The sequence below is a fragment of the Ornithorhynchus anatinus genome, chromosome 7, assembly GCF_004115215.2.
Source record: "Ornithorhynchus anatinus isolate Pmale09 chromosome 7, mOrnAna1.pri.v4, whole genome shotgun sequence".
NCBI classification, from domain to species: Eukaryota; Metazoa; Chordata; class Mammalia; order Monotremata; family Ornithorhynchidae; genus Ornithorhynchus; species Ornithorhynchus anatinus.
Genome location: NC_041734.1, coordinates 33,307,977 through 33,326,659, shown reverse-complemented (window position 1 = coordinate 33,326,659; position 18,683 = coordinate 33,307,977). Strand labels below are relative to the sequence as shown.

The following is an 18,683-nucleotide window of genomic DNA, read 5'->3' as shown; positions in this document are numbered from 1 at the left end:
ATTATCCAACCTTGGCTTCACTGGCTCTGTCCTCTCCTGGTTCTCCTCTCATCTCTCTGGCTGTTCATTCTGAGTCTCCTTCGCAGGTTTCTCCTCCCCCTCCCATCCCCTAACTGTAGGGGTCCCTCAAGGGTCAGTTCTTGGTCCTCTTCTATTTTCCATCTACATTCACTCCTTTGGAGAACTCATCTGCTCTCATGGCTTGAACTATCAATTCTATGCAATGTCACCCAAATCTATATCTCCTCCCCTGTTCTCTCTCCCTCCCTCTGGGCTTTCATCTCCTTCTGCTTTTAGGACATCTCCACTTGAATGTCCTCCTGCCACCTAAAACTCAACATGCCCAAGACAGAGCACCTTATCTTCCTCCCCAAACCCCCTCCCTGACTTTCCCATCACCAAAGAGGGCACAACTATCCTTCCTGTCTCAGAAGCCCACAACCTTGGTGTCATCCTTGACTCCACTCTCTCATTTGCCAACATAGCCAATCCATCAGCAAAGCCTGCAGGTCTCACCTTCACAACATCACCAAGATCCACCCTTCACTCTCCATCCAAACCGCTACCAGGTGAGTACAAGCACTCATTCTATCCCAACTGGATTACTGCATCAGCCTCCTTTCTGACCTCTCAACCTTCTGTCTCTCTCCATTTTAGTCCATACTTCATGCTGCTGCCCAGATTCTCTTTCTACGGAAACATTCTGGACATGTCACTCCCCTCCTCAAAAATCTCCAGTGGTTGTCTATCAACCTCCATATCAAACAAAAATTTCTCATTATTGGCTTCAAATTTCACCATCACCTTGCCCCTTCTTACCTCACCTCCCTTCTCTCCTTCTACATACCAGCCCACACTCCACTCCGCTGGAGCTAACCTTCTCACTGTACTTTGTACTTTGACCTCTCTGCTGCCTTTGACACTGTCGACCATCCCCTCCTCCTCCATACCTTATCTCACCTTGGCTTCACGGACTCTGTTCTCTCCTGGTTCTCCTCTTACCTCTCTGGCCGATCATTCTCGGTCTCCTACGCTGGAGCCTCCTCCCCCTCCCATCCTTTAACTGTTGGAGTTCCTCAAGGGTCAGTTCTTGGCCCTCTTCTGTTCTCCATTTACACTCACTCCCTCGGTGAACTCATCCGCTCTCACAGCTTTGACTACCATCTCTACGCAGATGACACGCAGATCTACATCTCCGCCCCGTCCTCTCCCCCTCCCTTCAGGCTCGCATCTCCTCCTGCCTCCGGGACGTCTCCACCTGGATGTCGGCCCGCCACCTAAAACTCAACATGAGCAAGACTGAGCTTCTCATCTTCCCTCCCAAACCCGGTCCGCTCCCAGACTTCTCTATCACCGTGGATGGCACGACCATCCTTCCCGTCCCGCAGGCCCGCAATCTCGGTGTCATCCTTGACTCGTCCCTCTCGTTCACCCCACACATCCTATCCGTTACCAAGACCTGCCGGTTTCACCTCTACAATATCGCCAAGATCCGCCCTTTCCTCTCCACCCAAACGGCTACCTTACTATTACGGGCTCTCGTTATATCCCGGCTAGACTACTGTGTCAGCCTTCTCTCTGACCTCCCTTCCTCCTCTCTCGTCCCGCTCTGGTCTATTCTTCACTCCGCTGCCCGGCTCATCTTCCTGCAGAAACGATCTGGGCATGTCACTCCCCTTCTTAAACAACTCCAGTGGTTGCCTATCGACCTCCGCTCCAAACAAAAACTCCTCACTCTAGGCTTCAAGGCTCTCCATCACCTTGCCCCTTCCTACCTCTCCTCCCTTCTCTCTTTCTACTGCCCACCCCGCACGCTCCGCTCCTCTGCCGCCCACCTCCTCACCGTCCCTCGGTCTCGCCTATCCCGCCGTCGACCCCTGCGTCACGTCCTCCCGCGGTCCTGGAACGCCCTCCCTCCTCACCTCCACCAAACTGATTCTCTTTCCCTCTTCAAAACCTTACTTAAAAATCACCTCCTCCAAGAGGCGTTCCCAGACTGAGCTCCTCTTCCCCCTCTACTCCCTCTGCCATCCCCCCTTTACCTCTCCGCAGCTAAAGCCTCATTTTCCCCTTTTCCCTCTGCTCCTCCACCTCTCCCTTCCCATCCCCACAGCACTGTACTCGTCCGCTCAACTGTATATATTTTCGTTACCCTATTTATTTTGTTAATGAATTGTACATCGCCTTGATTCTATTTAGTTGCCATTGTTTTTACGAGATGTTCTTCCCCTTGATGCTGTTTAGTGCCATTGTTCTTGTCTGTCCGTCTCCCCCGATTAGACTGTAAGCCCGTCAAACGGGACTGTCTCTATCTGTTGCCGACTTGTTCATCCCAAGCGCTTAGTACAGTGGTCTGCACATAGTAAGCGCTCAATAAATACTATTGAATACTTTGTTCTTGTCTGTCCTGCTGTCAACCTCTTGCCCTCATCCTACCTCTGGCCTGGAACGACCTCCCTCCTCAAACCTGCCAAATCACACCTCCCCCCATCAAAGCCCTCCTGAAGGTTCCCTTCCTCCAAGGGGCCTTCTCAGATTAAGCTCCCTTTTTCTTAGTTCCCCCTCCCCTCCATGTTGCCCCGACTCACTCCCTTTGTTCTACTCTCCTCTCCCCACCCCACAGCACATGAGTATATATGTACATATCTATAATTCTATTTATTTATATTGATGCCTGTTTACTTGTTTAGATGTGCATATATCTACAATTCTATTCATTTATATTGATGCCTGTTTACTTATTTTGATGTTTGTCTCCCCATTTCTAGACTGCAAGCCCAGTGTGGGCAGGTATTGTCTCTCTATATTGCTGAATTGTATTTTCCAAGCAGTTAGTACAGTGTTCTGCACAAAGTAAGTGCTCAATAAATATGATTGAATAAATGAATGAACGTATCAAATCCCCATTTTACAGATGGGAAACTGAGACACAGAGCAGTGAAGTGACTAGGCCAAGATTACACAGCAAGCAAGTGGTGGAGCCAGAATTAGAACCCCTGTCATCTGACTTCCAGGCTCATGCTTTTTCCCCTAGGCCAGAGTCCATCTCATTGCAACCAATGCATCAAAAAGTGGCCATCAAACTGACCAAACAGCTAAATGTTGGGCTCCTAGAGGGTAGATATATCATGAGAAGCTCTGCTGAAAAATTACAACAGCCTGGTTGGAAAAGCAAAATGGCTTAGTGGAAAAAGCACAACCCTTGGAGTCAGAGGACCTGGGTTCTAATCCTAGTTGCACTGCTTGTCTGCTGTGTGACCTTGGGGAAGTCACTTATTTTCTCTGTGCCTCAGTGATCCCATTTGTAAAAGGAGGATTAAGACTGTAAGACATGTGTGGGACACAGACTGTGTCTAAACTATCTTGTATCTACCCCAGCACTTAGTACAATGCGTGTCTGACACATGGTAAGTGCTTAATACCACAATATCATTACTGCTTCATCTGCTCACAGTCGTCTTTCTCACTTTTGACCACTTATTCACTCCCTCCCTTTTATCTAGAACTCCTTTCTCCTGCATATCTGACAGACCAGTACTCTCCCCATTTTCAAAGTCTTATTAAAAGCATCTCTACTCCAGAAAATCTTTCCTGACTAATCTCTTCATCATATCCTATTATCCCTTCCTACTGCATCACTTATGCCTGCAGTGGGGATTTCATTAAGCTTTGTCTTCACTGACTGTTAGATGAACTATTTCCTCCCACTAGATTGTAAACTCCTTGAGGGAAATAGCATGGCCTAGTGACTAGACCAAGGACCTAGGAGTCAGAAGAACCTGGGTTCTAACCTTGGTTCTGCCACCTGCCTGCTGTGTGACCTTGGGCGAGTCACTTAATTTGTATGTGCCTCAGTTCCCTTACCTGTAAAATGGGTATTACAACTCTGAGCCCTATGTGGGACATGGCCTGTGTACAATCTAGCTTGAGTGTACCCCCACGGGTAGTACAGTACCTGGAACATAGTAAGCACTTAACAAATATGATAAACAAAAGGGTAGGTAAATGTCCTCCTACTCTATTATATTATCCCTGGTGTTTAATATAGTACTCTGCACAAAGTAAGTGCTTAATAGATGTGTTTGACTGATTGATTTCAGAGTCTCAGCCTCAATAGTGCAATGCAATTATTGAAGAGCTGTTGCCATTTCTTTAAGATTTTCTTTTATATATGTTCTCTATCTTGTAGTGGTGATTTAAGGAATGTGTAGGCTCATATATGTATATATATATATATATATTTAAATGTTTATATGTGTGTATATATGAATGTACATACATGGGGGGGTGAGTGTGTGTGTGTGTGTGTGTGTGTGTGTGTGTGTGTGTGTGTATAAAAGATAAGCTCTTGCTACCTATGTCTGACCTATGTCTGTAAATGGTCTGAATGCCTCCCAGGCAGTGATTGGTCTGAAAGGCTGGTCCTGGAGCCAGGGGATGGGGGGGTGGGCAAAAGCTTAGCACCACCCCTAAGTGGCTCAGTGGAAAGAGCATGGGCTTGGGAGTCAGAGGTCATGGGTTTGAATCCAGACTCCGCCACTTGTCAGATGACTGTGGGCAAGTCACTTGACTTCTCTGTGCCTCAATTACCTCATCTGGAAAATGGGGCTTAAGACTATGAGCCTCACGTGGGACAACCTGATTACCCTGTATCTACCCCAGTGCTTAGAACAGTGCTCTGCACATAATAAGTGCTTAACAATTACCAACATTATTAAAGTCCTCTACCTCTGCCTTCCCTGTCTTTTACAGGAACACTGGGTGACACTGAAAATGACTCCAGTGAGGGAGTTGGAACCCACCTCTCTTATGACATGGGGAAGATCATTTGAAGAATGCTTGCTGTCTAGTAAGCTGTCCCAATTACTGACATCCCGCTCTCAAAGGAGCCCTGTGCTCCTCTATCTTAATGGGTTGATCTATTCTCATCCCTTCTGCCCACCAACCCAGTCCTTCTTCTGCTATCATGATCAAAGTATCTCCCTCTTTTCACTGTGGAGGAGATCCTAGTTGCCTGACCTACACATGACTTCCACCCACTCACCCTCCTAGACTAACTCTTTCTGCTAGTCATGACTATTTGGCTACCTAAGATGGTGTGGTCCAGTGGTCCATTTCCCTTACCCCACCTTGTTGCCAGTGCAAGCCCACTCCCTAGAGAGGAGACTCAATGTTTAAGCCCTCCTTCTTCATAACCAAAAGGCGATCGCTCTCCCCACCTTCAAAACCTCGTTAAAAGGACATCTCCAGGAGCTTTTCCCTGGCTAAGCCCTCATTTCCTCTTCTCCCGCTCCCTTCTGTGTCGCCCTTGCACTGTGGTTTGCACCTTTTATTCACCCCTTCTTCAGCCCTACAGCACTTAGGTACATATCCATAATTCACTTATACTGATGCCTGTTTCCCCTTCTACACTGTAAGCTCATTGTGGGCAGAGAACATATCTGTCAACTCTTATATTGTACTATCTGAACCATTTAATTTAGTGTTCTGCACACGATAAGCACTTAATTAATATGATTGATTGATTGAGGGGGTGTGTGTGTGTGTGGTGTGCACCCATGCATGCACCATGGGTTGTGTGGAGAATGACATTATGACATTATTTATCATTTGCCTTCCTGATTACTGGCTCAATTGCCTTCAGTGATCTTTCTGTATTACCTTCTGAAATGCCATTATTCTAACCTGGATAACATTCAGAATAGCCATCCCACCACTGATGAAAGAAAGGTAAGGAAACCTGCCAAAACTATTCCAGAGCCTGCTATACAGATTCAATTCTCAGTTTACTCTCCAAGCCAATCCCAAGAATGGGACTGGATGCCAATGCTCTGCCTGATACAACACTTCTTTGTCATGTAAACAACTTTCATTCCCATTTTTGTCAACTTGGAAATTTTACTTTAAAAGAGAAATCTCCTAACAGACTTCACAGAGTCACAGGTTAAAGGAGGAAAGATTTTTAATGACATCTTCCTTTGCCAAAGGAAACAAAATTAGTAGCATTTCAAACTGTGACATCCCTATTCTATAAGGTTTTGGGCATAATGAATATTTCACTTAAAAGGTCCATGTGAGGTAGGGCATTGCCAGGACATATACTCAACCGATGCCCGAAGTGATTGAAAATTGCGCCTTCATGGCCTGCCTTTCAATAGGTGCCATTATGATCAGGGAACAGATTCTTTCCAGGAAGAACACACCCCCATCCACAGCAGGATAACATCAGGAGCAATTGGCCTCTTGAACTTTCTTCAATTGAGGAACAAGTGTCTAATTGCTCTAATGACTGAGAGTGCAATTATTGACACTTACAATTTTGCCTCGGACAATAACCGAAGGCAACGGTAAACTCAATGTGTTTTCAGGAGTACACGTTAACCAGCTGTGTAGGCACCTGTCAAAACAACAATACCTAAGGCCAAGTAGAAAAAGCTAGAGACTGAGTGTCAATTTCTGTATGACAGTGGTAAGCAAGAAGAAAGCATTTTACTAATAACCTGGATGCTTCTTTTGTGCATGAGCTTCTTTCCTCTGATCTGCTAGACAAAAATTCCACTCCTGCGTCACAGAAAGGAGAGGGGATAAAATGAGATAATTGATGCGAAAAATTAAAAAATATATAAAAATATAAATACTATTACTATTGGCATTCCTGAGAGGCTCAAAAAGTAAGATCCTATCTGACCTCTAACTGGGGTACACACTCCCCATAGGTACAAATTAGCATTATAGTACAATTTACTGTTTGCCCCCAGAAGTTTTGTTTTTCTTCAGGGGCTAGCATTTAAAATAATCTGACACCAAAAATTAACATTTGTGATTTAGGGAAGTCACAGATCCTGGTATGTTCCATGGGTTCAAAAGCAGTCAGAATTGGCATCACCTTATATGAGGCATCCTGTGATGTAAAAATCATTTACACTTGACATTTCACATCTGAAAATAGTTGTTGTTTTTTACCTGCTCTGTCCAATCTAAAGACAGTGTCCAGTTCTCATGGCAACCAGCACTTTGATAGTAATAAGAATGTCATCAGAATTAGAATAGTATAACAATGATGTATTTGTTTCAAAGTTTGTCCATGGAGAATGGTTTCATCTCTAAATACCGTCTCCTGGGCTAATGCTTGTTGAGTAACTTTTGCCCTTACTGTAAAAGGGCTATGAAAAGGCTATTCTTGATTCTTGGCTATTCGTGATACCCAAAAATAGAGGACACTGACATCATGTGCCCGTTGTTGGGTAGGGATTGTCTCTGTTGCCAAATTGTACTTTCCAAGTGCTTAGTACAGTGATCTGCACACAGTAAGCACTCAATAAATATGACTGAATGAATATGAGCATGTAACATAACCCAGTGACATCATGTGCTTTGTTTTGCAAAAGTATGCCAAATTTACCCAAACACATAGCATTTCTTTGGGGGTCTCCTAGCCCCCAATGTTCTCCAGAGCCCTTGCATCCCTCTCCCAGGTCCCTCTGAACACAGGCACTACTTCCAAACCATGAAATTGGAGACAGCTGTCACAGTGAAGACAGGCTGCAGAATTGAAATAACACTATCAGAGTGTTCAGTGCCAAATTCTTACTTAGCAGGAAAGAGAGCAACTAAAAACAGAAGTCTTAACTTAGAAAAACGCCACATCTACAGATTCAGAAAAAAAGGAAATCTCAAAGAGACTGAGAAAAGCAGTGATACCTTCAGAGTGATGGGTACCAAATCAGTTAAAAACTTGTAAAGGGGTGTGAGGGTCACAGAAGAAAGAGGCATGGTATGTTTGACCTGTCAAACAAGATGTGACCCATAAAAGATTAGGAAGAGGAAAGTCCTACACTACATAACAGACTATGTTTTTTCTCTAGAGCCACAAAACTGCTGAAGAAAAATGGTAGAGTTTAAAGAAATACAATTCTTAGTGGACTGGGTTGGATTCATTTAGAGATGCTTTTTTACTTAGCTTGTACCATAAAGAGGCATGAAAGAGCAATCCTGAAGTCAGTTGAGAAAACCTTTTTGTAAAATTATTAATAAAAATAATAATAGTATCTTGAGTTTGAATAGTACTTTATTTTCCCAAGCACTTTCACATCCATTCTTACATCCCTTCAACAGTCAAGTGAGATAGAAAACAGCAAGTATTCCTTCCATTTCATGGGCAAGGCACTGAGGCACAGACAGGTCAAGTGACTTGCCTGAGGCCACACAGTAGGTTAGTGGCAGAGCTGGAACTGGACCTCTGGTCTCCTGGCTCCCAGACTTGGGCAAAAATGAAGACTACAGGAGAAGGATACTATCATGAGGCTTAACCCATGCATCAACTCTGTTCTCAAATATGAAAATATCATACAAAATATGAAAAGCACCACCACTTTGCCATTGTCATCTTTGAAGCAATGGCTTTCCCAAAGACATGCATTTGGGAACCTACGGTGAACACTTTCCTTTGTATTACTAATGGCATTTTCCAGCCCATGGGGTCTGTATTTGTGTGCACACCACACTATAAGATCGAAGTACTCCTCCATGTAACTGCAATAAACTTTACAGCATTGAACCTACAGCTTGTTTCACCTCCTCTAGGGTGATGCCTGATTTCCCCAGAAAGTTCATTTCACTTTAGGACTCAGCCTTTCTTCGGTGGAAGACTACCGATTTTCAACTACCAGAAGGCTAAAGTGCAGGGCTGTTGCTATGGGGTTTACCTGCAGATAGGGCCTGGCTGAAGGCACATGTCTTTCGCATACTTTATGCAAACAACCAGCATTTACACACAACAATTTGGGCCGAGAGGGCAGAAGAGGGATAACAGGGAAAAAGAGTAGAAAACTCCTGCTTGGTCCTCATAGAGGCCTCAGTTGGGTTTGGTTTCAAAATTTGAGCATCCTGACCACAACACCACCCTTAACCCGGCAGCAAGAAGGTTTTTGGCAGATTTCATCATCATTCTCTTGGTCAGATAGCCAACATATTTGTCACTTAACCAAAACTGACTTTTTAATTTCTTCAAGCTTCTTCCAGCTTTCCTAGCGAGTTCTTGCCTGTCACCAAAGGAGACACTCTTGAATCGCCTGGTTGTTTTGGTGAGCACTTTCCTTTTCAGTGCCTCATCTAAATCACTTTCCGGCTTTAACGTATGCAATTTGGACTCTGTATCAACACGCAAGGATAAGGCACAAGTATTGTCAACTACAGATAGTTCTGTGGATTTCACGTTTCTGTCTTTCGGTGAATTCCTCTGAGATGAACTAACTCCGTCATTCAACATGTGTTTTGGGGAACATTTATTAGTTTGCCCTTTGACACAAATGGATACATCTTCAGGGTCCTCATTGTTTTCACTTGAGTCTCTAGCTTTAACCTTCTTTTCAAAAGCGTCACTCTGCTTGCCGCTTCTTTTGTTTTGCTTGGTGCCTCCTCCATCATTTTGAATGTTTGCAGTGTTGGTGGTCTTGAGGCAAGGCACTGAAGTGTTTAAGGATTTTATACCCCAATAGGGAGCTGACAAGTAATCTATACCACCCTTATAGACTTTCACTTCTAATTTATGGTCGATGAATTGTCTTTCCCCACTCCAATATTTCAATGGAGACATAAGGTGTCGACCACTGTAGCTACTGAGTTTAATTTTTTTAGTTTCGAGCAATGGGTTACTTTTCCCTTCAGGAGGATCAGAGTCATAGTAATAGGTTGTGCCTTTATTTCTAGAATGTTGCATTGAAACTTTGGTGGCTTCTAATGTTTTTTTGTTGGATGAATGAATAATCTCAATATTACCATCACCACTATCTTGTTCAATGGTAGCTTTCATATCTCCTGATTTATCTTTAGTCTCTATTTTTTCTGATCCCTCTATCACATTGTAATTGTCAGCCACTCCTTGTTCTTCAGAGGCCTGTATTGGTTCTCTTCTAGTTTTCTCTCCTGTACTATTAAGCAAAGTATCATCATATATTCCCCAGTTTTCCAGAGAGCTGAATGTAAGTCTCTCAGTGGAGTTCTGCTTCATCAGAGCTGAATGTCTATTTTCTTGTAAACTGCAGCTTTTGTCAGGCCAGGTAGTGAGTTGGTTGTTTTCTCTGTGCCCTAAAAGTCCACCACTTTGTCCATCCTGGTCATTAGTATTATCCCAGCATCCTTCAGTACCCAGAGAATTGCTATTAGTCACACTAAACACCTGATCCCTTAAACCAAGCCTTTCATTTTTATAATCCATTCTACCATCCTTATCCTTATGTGTTGGATTTGGTTGAGATATATACTCTTCCTTCAGTTTCTGTTTCCTCGGTATATGGATCTTGGGGGAAGCAAGCAGAAAGGGACTTAGACATGTGGAGAGGATTTGAGGGTTTCTCTCTGGGGTCTTTTTCATTCCAATCTCTGCCCTGCTCTCCTCACTGCTTGACTGGTCTCTTTCTTCTGGGAAATTGTGGACACAAGATGCACTTTCTCTTTCATATCCTGGAAACTTGATACCAGTCTTATGGGGGATACAAATAGGGTGTTCTGCATTAACCTCCACACACCGGGATTGCATATTGTTCATCCCAACATCTGCAAGAACATTTTGTGAAAATAGTATATTTTTCTGATTAAAGCAACCCTGCCCTTTGGGGGCAAAATCTATTGGGATACATAGTTTTCTAGAGGATGCTAATGAAACATGTTTTCCTTCATACTGACTAGAAGAGGAACATTGTGAAGAATGGTTGACCAAGGAAAGAGATGCTTCATACTGCCTCTTCCTCATTAGCCGATACTTCATACGGAGGAAAATCATGTTGGGGGATTCTGGGATCATCTCCTTTTGTGATTGGTCAACAACATATCCCACTTGCTCTACAGGTACAATTGAACCTGCATCAAGATTTTCACTTTGTAATCCAATGGATCTTTCCAAATTAGAAGTCAGAGAGAAAGCTGTATTTATTTGACTGGCATTTTCCTCAAGCAACTTGTTTTTTTGCCATCTGTCCTGCAAAGCCTTGATTTTCATCCTTTGGAATACCTTTGTTGGAGATTCATATGTAAAAGCACTGGGAGCTTGAAATGCCTGGGGAATGAAATGTTTCATCGGCAATGTGGCCTGCTTTTGGTGAAAAGCATGTTCTTGGGCTACACTTAGCTTCATTCTAAAGGGATTTTCAGGGTGAGACGTGTACATTCTTGGCTGAGGTCTTGAGTGATGAAAAGCAGGTTACTGGATTTCAGGTCCGCTTAATCAACTTAGCTCATCCTCAGTTTTGTGGAAAAAAGAGAAAAAAGGCCTTGATACTTTGCTGATTTTTCAAGGAAAGCAGAGTTCCCAAGGGAATATTTTGCATAGGAAATTCTGACAGGCAATGCTTCTCCCCCTGAAGGCTACCTGAGGGAACCCCCACAGGTCCAGGGATGCCAAGAGGGAACAGGATGGCTGCTATCTTCCCGCAGGCTCAGGGTTACGGCTGAAGAGCATTCAAGAGAGGCCAAAGCAACTTTGCTTTGTCATGTTCAATGCCTTGAGCTCCCTTTGACACAGTAGGAAGTTGTTCTCTCTCCTGCTTTTTTGGGGGTGAGCACGTGCACCTCCGGTCTTGAGATAGGAGCAGAGGAAGAAGAGTTAAGTGCAGTCACAGAGGAGAGAAATAGCTGAGCCCGGTTCTTCTCATGAACTAGGATTTAAAAAAAGCAATTGGAAATTACAACAATATTCCTTTCACACAGGACCTCTCCTCTGTTGTGTACCTCAGTCTCTTCTTGACCTTCCACACCAAATCCCTCAACCCATGTCACTTTATCTCCTAACCTTTCCTTTATTCTCATTTCTTTCCATTTTTACTCGTAGTACCAATATTCCTTTGTAACATCAACTGAAGCAAGATATAATAATTGTGGCATTTGTTGAGCATTTAATATGCACCAGGAACTGTTCTAATCACTGGGGTGGATACAAGCAAATTAGGTTGGACACAGTCCCTGTCCCACCTTAGGCTCATAGTCTTAATACCCATTTTATAGTTGAGATAACTGTGGCACAGAGAAGTTAAGTGATTTGCCCAAGGTCAAACAGCAGACATGTGGCAGAGCTAGGATTAGAACTAAGGACCTTCTGACTCCTGACTCCCAAGGCTGTGCTCTTATCCACTAGGCCATGCTGCTTCTCCCTCTCCTGTGAAGTAGACAAAAAGCCATCAAATTGAACACAGTTCCTGTCCCACATGGGACTCGCTGTCTAAGAGGTTAAGACGGGAGAACAGGTATTTTACTCATTTTACAAGTGAGGAAACTGAAACTGAGTGGTTACGTGACTTGTCCAAGGTCACACAGCAGGCAAGTGACAAAGCTAGGACTAGAAACAGAGTTTCCTGACTTTTCAGCCCATACTCTTTCTACTAGGATCTGGTTTGCAAACACCACCTACATCCTTGAACACTCCCTTCGTGCTTTAATGATGCAATCAGAACTAACACCATGTGGGTGGCACTGAGGAATTGAAGAGGGTCAAAACCACTGGAAGCTTTTACTTCTGGATCCCCACTGCAGTCCATATCCCATTTTGCTGCCCAGATCATTTTCCCTCAAAAATATTCAGACCATGTTTCCCCATTCCTCAAAAAACTCCAGTGGTTGCCCATCCACCTCCACATCAAACAAAAACTCCTCACAATTGACTTTAAAGCATTTAATCACCTTACCCATTCCTACCTCACCTCGCTACTCTCCTACTACAACCCAGCCTGCACACTTGGTTATTCTAATGCTAACCTTCTCACTGTTTCTCAATCTCACCTATCTCACCGCTGATCTCTCACCCACATCCTACCTCAGGTCTGAAATGCCTTTCCTCCTAATATGAGAGAAGGATTTCCATCCTTTACCTCACTGCTCTTGATTGTGCTCAATCTGTGAGTCCCCTGTGAGACAGGGATTGTGTCTGGTCTGATTAACCTATATCTTCTCCAGTGCTTAGAACAGTGCTTGGCACTCTTCTCACTCCCCCCGTCTTGGACTTTGAGCCATGATATGGGACAGGAACTGCGAATGATCCAGTTACCTTGTGCTTACCCTATTCTTGGCTTGATGCTTGGCATTTACTAAGCGTTTAATAGATGCTAATTTTATTTCCTCTCTTTGTTGAGTCCTGCCAGTCTCTGTGGAGTTGCAGTGGGAAACCAAACGGATGGTATTGTCTGAATTAGATTAGACTGTGAGCCCATCACTGGGCACGGATTGTCTCTATCTGTTGCCGAACTGTACATTCCAAGTGCTTAGTACAGTGCTGTGCACATAATAAGCACTCAATAAATACTATTGAATGAATGAATCAGACAGATAATTGTTCTCGCCCACTTCAAAGTCTTATTGAAGCACATCTCCTCCAAGAAGCCTTCCCTAAGCCCTCCTCTGCTCTTCTCCCACTCCCTTCTCCATAGCTCTGTCTTGCTCCCTTCATTCATCCTCCCTCCCATCCCCATAACACATATGTATATCTGAATATATCTGCAATTTATGTACTTATTTATTTATACTGATGTCTGTTTCCCCCTCTAGACTGTGAGCTTGTAATGGGCAGGGAATGTGTCTGTTGTTATATTGAACTCTCTCAAGGGCTTAGTACAGTGCTGTGCACACAGTAAGTGCTCAATAAGTATGACTGAATGAATGAATGAATCACCATTAAGCACATGACAATCCTTGAATCTTCACCATCCACAGAACACTCACCAACTGCAGCTGGGACAGGGTAAGAGTGGGAAAGGGGTTTCTGGCAGTCCACTTTTTTGGCAGTCTGTTGAGAATCAGATTGGCTTTTCTTATGGTTTTCTACCTCCTTACCCATCTGTGCACTGTTGCAGGGCACACTGCCCGAGTAGCAGAATTCAGCAAAACTTGAAATTCTATGTTGCTGATGAAAACCCTTCGTATGTATGGATCTCCAGGTGGCATCTTAGTTTTCTTCAGCTATATTGTCATTCCACTGTGCTGTGTTATATGTGCAAAAGTGATTCATCATTATTTGCATGTCCATATAAAGAATTTCCTGGACCACTGTCTCAAAAACCTTTGAAGTGCTTCCCAGTGGATTGAGACATATATACATATACACTCATATACACTGCCACCTGCCTCTCAGTCCTGTCAATGTTTCAACTTCAGTCAGCCCAAAAAATCAAGATCCCCTGTTTTGAGTGAAGCCATATAATGTTATGATAAGAATGTCAGAAACTAGAAGTTGGCCATACTATAGATGTGTCATTAATAATTATTTTCTGCTCAGGAAACAGCTAGACCTAATTAATGATAAATATTTCAAATTCTGGCATCAAGTACTTTGAGTGGAGAGCTTTTTCATTTTGATTACAGAATATATAATGTTATTTTAAAAAACTTTCAAATTCCAAATGCTTTTCAAAATGACCTGAATGACTTGAAAACAACAGCATTTTACCAATGTAAAAGGTGAGAGCCCTGATTTTAAGGTATTTGGACTGTGGGTTATCATTAGACAATAACTAACACTGAAATGGCTTAAACTCAAGAAAAGTCTGTATTGATATGACTGAAAATTTGTTAATTGTGTCAAGAGAATGGATGTCAAAGAGGGCAGCTAACATAACCTCCTCTAAGCATCATGTTGCCACTATCAGAAACAGAAGTTTAAACTCAATGGGCCACTTGTCTGACCCAATATGATATTTCCAAGAGTCTTGAGTTCTAACGAGATGAAAAAGCATAGTGTGCCATTAACTGGCATTTCTGGAGGAAAAATAATAATAATAATTATGGTACTTGGTAAGCACTTACTATGTGCCAAGCACTGTTCTAAGTACCAGGGTAAATACAAGTTAATCAGGTTGGACACAATCCCTGTCCCACAAGGGGTTCATACTCTTAAATCCCCATTTTACAAATGAGGTAACTGAGGCCCAGGGAAGTTAAGTGACTTGCCCAAGTTCACACAGCAGACATGTGGCAGTGCTGGGATTAGAACCCAGGTCCTTCTGATTCCCAAGCCCCTGCTCTATCCACTAAACCACACTGAAGAGTCAGATGAAAAAGTTAGAGCAATACTGAATTACCCAAATAATAACTATCTCTTCATTTAGTCACTGAGCCATCATTTCCTGGATGTGAATGACTCACTACTACCATCTTATAGACAATTGCACATGTAATCACTTCACATGGAAAAATGACTAAAAGAGCTGATTAGCCTCCCTGAGAAGAAATTTGAACATAACAATCCTGAAATGAGGGAGAAAAGTATTAATTCCCATTGACTATTTCACACCTCAGGAGCAGGTCATTTCAGTTCAGGATATTCCAGTAGAGGCTCATCCCTTGAATTTCTGAAACAGAAAAATACATTTTTGACACACCACCCATTGGAAAATGAAGCTATTGTTGCCGGAGGAAAATCTTCACTGAGCCAGACATTCATCCTGATTTTGGAATCTGGGCAAGAAGAGATGCCTGACTGCAAATTCTGTTTTAAGCTTTCTACTTTTTACTTTCCCAAAGAACATGTTTTTCCACATGTCTTTAACCTGTAAGCTCAGTGTGGGCAGGGAATGCATCTATCAACACTGTATTGTACTCTCCTAAGAACTTAGTATGGTACACTGTGAACAACAAACACTCAATAAATACCATTGATGGATTAAGTTCCACTCTCCACAATTGCTTTGTCCTTAAGGAGGTCAGATAGAAATAATTCTCTTGGGCAGAAACAGCCTGGAAACAGGCCACCTGATTCAGCAGAGGATGTTATAGTCAATTGGAATGCATAACTTCTCTCCTCTTGGCAAATAACATTCAATCCAGGGAGAGTACAAACAGCAAATCCCATTAAGAAATAACCTTATTCCTGTACTTGCCACCTGGGCAACATATTGTATGTTCATCCAATTCTGCTGAGACTATTATAAATTCAGTTCGCAGGCTCTAGACAAAAGACCACACTGAGAGTAAACAAAGTGGGGGAAATGAGAAGGCTCTCGCTTCCTAAAATCTTTGAGTGTCTGAGATTTTCCTCTGAAATGCAAAGCATGTGTTTGGGTTTTATTTTTTCTAACTGTGCACCAAATTTCAGCCCACTTTAAGTGACATAACACTTGCCTGTTATTGATACTTTTTCTCCTCAAAAAAACCAAGATGTTGGAATGTCAGTTTCTGTTCCTGGAAGATTTGAGGCTACCACAGGGAGGGAGCATGACAATGCAGAGAAAGGAGAGGGTCAAATTCCTCAATAATTTGGGTCACAATCCCCAGGGTTGGGAGACTTAGAAGAGTTTTCTGGATGTAGTGGAGACAAGGCAATGTTTTCACAAAAGTCCTCTTTCTATCTTTCCTGCCATGGGTGCTTACTCTCACCCTTAACAATTTTTCACAAAACTCCTCTTTCTATCTTTCCTGCCATGGGTGCTTACTCTCACACGTAACAATTTTTTAATGGTATTTGTTAAGCACTGACTATGTTCCAGGTATGTACTAATCGCTGAAGGTAGATACAAGCTAGTCAGGTTGGACACAGTCCATGTCCCACTTAGGACTCAGAATTTTAATCCCCATTTTACAGATAAGGTAACTGAGATACAGAAAAGTTAAATGACTTGCCCAAGGTCACACAGCAGACAAGTGGCAAAGCTGGGATTAGAACCCAGGTCCTTCTGGCTCCCAGTCCCAAGTTCTATTCTCTGGGCCATTCTGCTTCTCAATTATTCTTGACAAATATTGAGCACACACTCTATACTTTCACCACCTGCAGGAGAGATAGAAAGTAAACTGTGGATTTTTAGAGGAAAATTTCTGCTTGTTGCCTAAAATTGATAACTATAAATAAAATAAATTATCTTTAATGTAATTTTTCCCTTTGCCTTTGTTGGCCCTTAATTGTCTCTATCCTTGCATTGGTACAGATTCTGCCCTTAATGTTACCCACAAAATGGTTACTAAATGCCAGAATAACATCTGAGTGGCTAATGTTGCAGTCATGCAGGTTGGCAAGACCTAATAAAACTCATATTTATTACAGACTACCACTCTCCCCACCTTCAAAGTCCTCCAAAAATCACATCTCCTCCAAGAGGCCTACCCAGACTAGTCCTCATTTTCCCTCCCAACACTCCCCTCTGAGTTGCCTCTATGCTCAGATCTGTTCCTCGTAAACATCTGATATTTGCTTCACCTTCATCCCCACAACACTGATCTGTGTAACCTTACACTCTGTCACTCTCATTCCGGCTTTAAACCGTAAGCTCCTTGTGGGTAATGATTGAGTCTACCAATTGTTTCATTGTTTTTCCCCAAGCATTCATACAGTGTTATGCAGGCAGTAGCCTCTCAATAAATACTACTGACTTATTGATTAGGCTATTTCCATTTGATTCCCCAGAGAAATGAAATGAGATCCTCTGAGTACTCCACGATTATATGGTTAACTGTGGCAGAGAGATCCCATTCCCTATAAACAGGGATGAAAGCAGGGTTGATTAAGTAGTTCACTTTCAATCAATCCATTCTATTTATTGAGCACTTACTGTGTGCAGAGCATTGTACTAAAGATTTAGAAGCGTACCATATGACAAAACAACAGAGTTGGGGCAGACATTTACTACCCACAACGAGCTTACAGTCCATTTATTCCCTACAAACATGGTAGAAGATGCAAGACAGGATTTAGATGGAGCTATTTCCAATCCTCCTGAGAGCTTACAAATGTCCAGTGTTCTTGAGCCAGCCAGCCAGCTAGCCAATCAGGAGCTGCTGGGAGCTCATGCCTATGTGATCAAAGGATACACTCATGAAGACTTGCAAGAAATCATGGACCGCTTTGAAAAGTCTGCCTGGCACTATGGACTGAAGAAGCTGGACAGATGGAAAAAATGAGAAGCAGTTTGCCTACTCGAGTGAGCATAGTTGGGAGTCTGAGGACCTGGACTCTAATCTCGACTCTGCCACTTGGCTGCTGTGTGGCCTTGAGAAAGTCACTTAAGTTCTCTGGGCCTCAGTTACCTCATCTGTAAGATGAAGACTGTGAGCCCCAGGTGGGACATGGAAGGTGTACAACCTGATTAGCTTGTACCTACTCCAGTGTTTAATAGAGTGCCTGACCTATAGTAAGCGCTTAGCAAATATCATTAAAAAGAAAAAATCCAGATGAGCCCAGAGAAGGAAGACAGAGAAGGGACAAGTTCAGGAAAAAAAACCCCAGCAGATTGAAGAGCTTTGGGGATGTGTTTGTGTGTGTGTTTTCCTATTGTAGAAGTGATGTCCCAAGGAGACTCAGTGAAGCTGACAGTGAGAGACTGAGTACACAGTATTAGTGTTTCATCTGAAACACCCAGTGTAAAATCTGATTAGAAAGAGAACAATCCCCAACCTCCTCTGAGAACACATTCCCAACTTTCAGATTTTATCACCTTGATAAACAGCAAGCCAAAGCTAATCTTTTCTGCTTTAATGTAAGCTCATATCCTCGGTTTGATCCTCAAGTGGACTGGCATTGCTCCTCTGGCTGTTTCCAATCTTCCAGGGAATGCCTGTCAACTCAGGAACTTCCAAGTGTCCAACATTCTGCTGGGAGGGAAGACTGGGTGATCAAAGGATACACACAAGAACACTTGCGAGAGATCATGTACTGCTTTGAAGAGTAAGCCCAGCACTGTGGAATGTTAAGAAAGGTGATAAAATCTCAAAGTGGG

At 43.0% G+C, this 18,683-nt stretch overlaps 1 protein-coding gene across 1 annotated transcript; it reads right to left on the bottom strand.

Annotated features, from left to right (window-relative positions):
• Positions 1–8,050: 8,050 nt before the first annotated feature.
• On the bottom strand, positions 8,051–15,362 carry LOC114813206. Its single transcript, XM_029068665.2, has 2 exons — positions 15,272–15,362; positions 8,051–11,651 (listed from the first exon to the last, which is right to left on the bottom strand). The coding sequence occupies exon 2, from the start codon at positions 11,162–11,164 to the stop codon at positions 8,855–8,857; it is 2,310 nt and encodes a 769-aa protein (XP_028924498.1). The 5' UTR covers positions 11,165–11,651; positions 15,272–15,362; the 3' UTR covers positions 8,051–8,854.
• Positions 15,363–18,683: the final 3,321 nt, after the last annotated feature.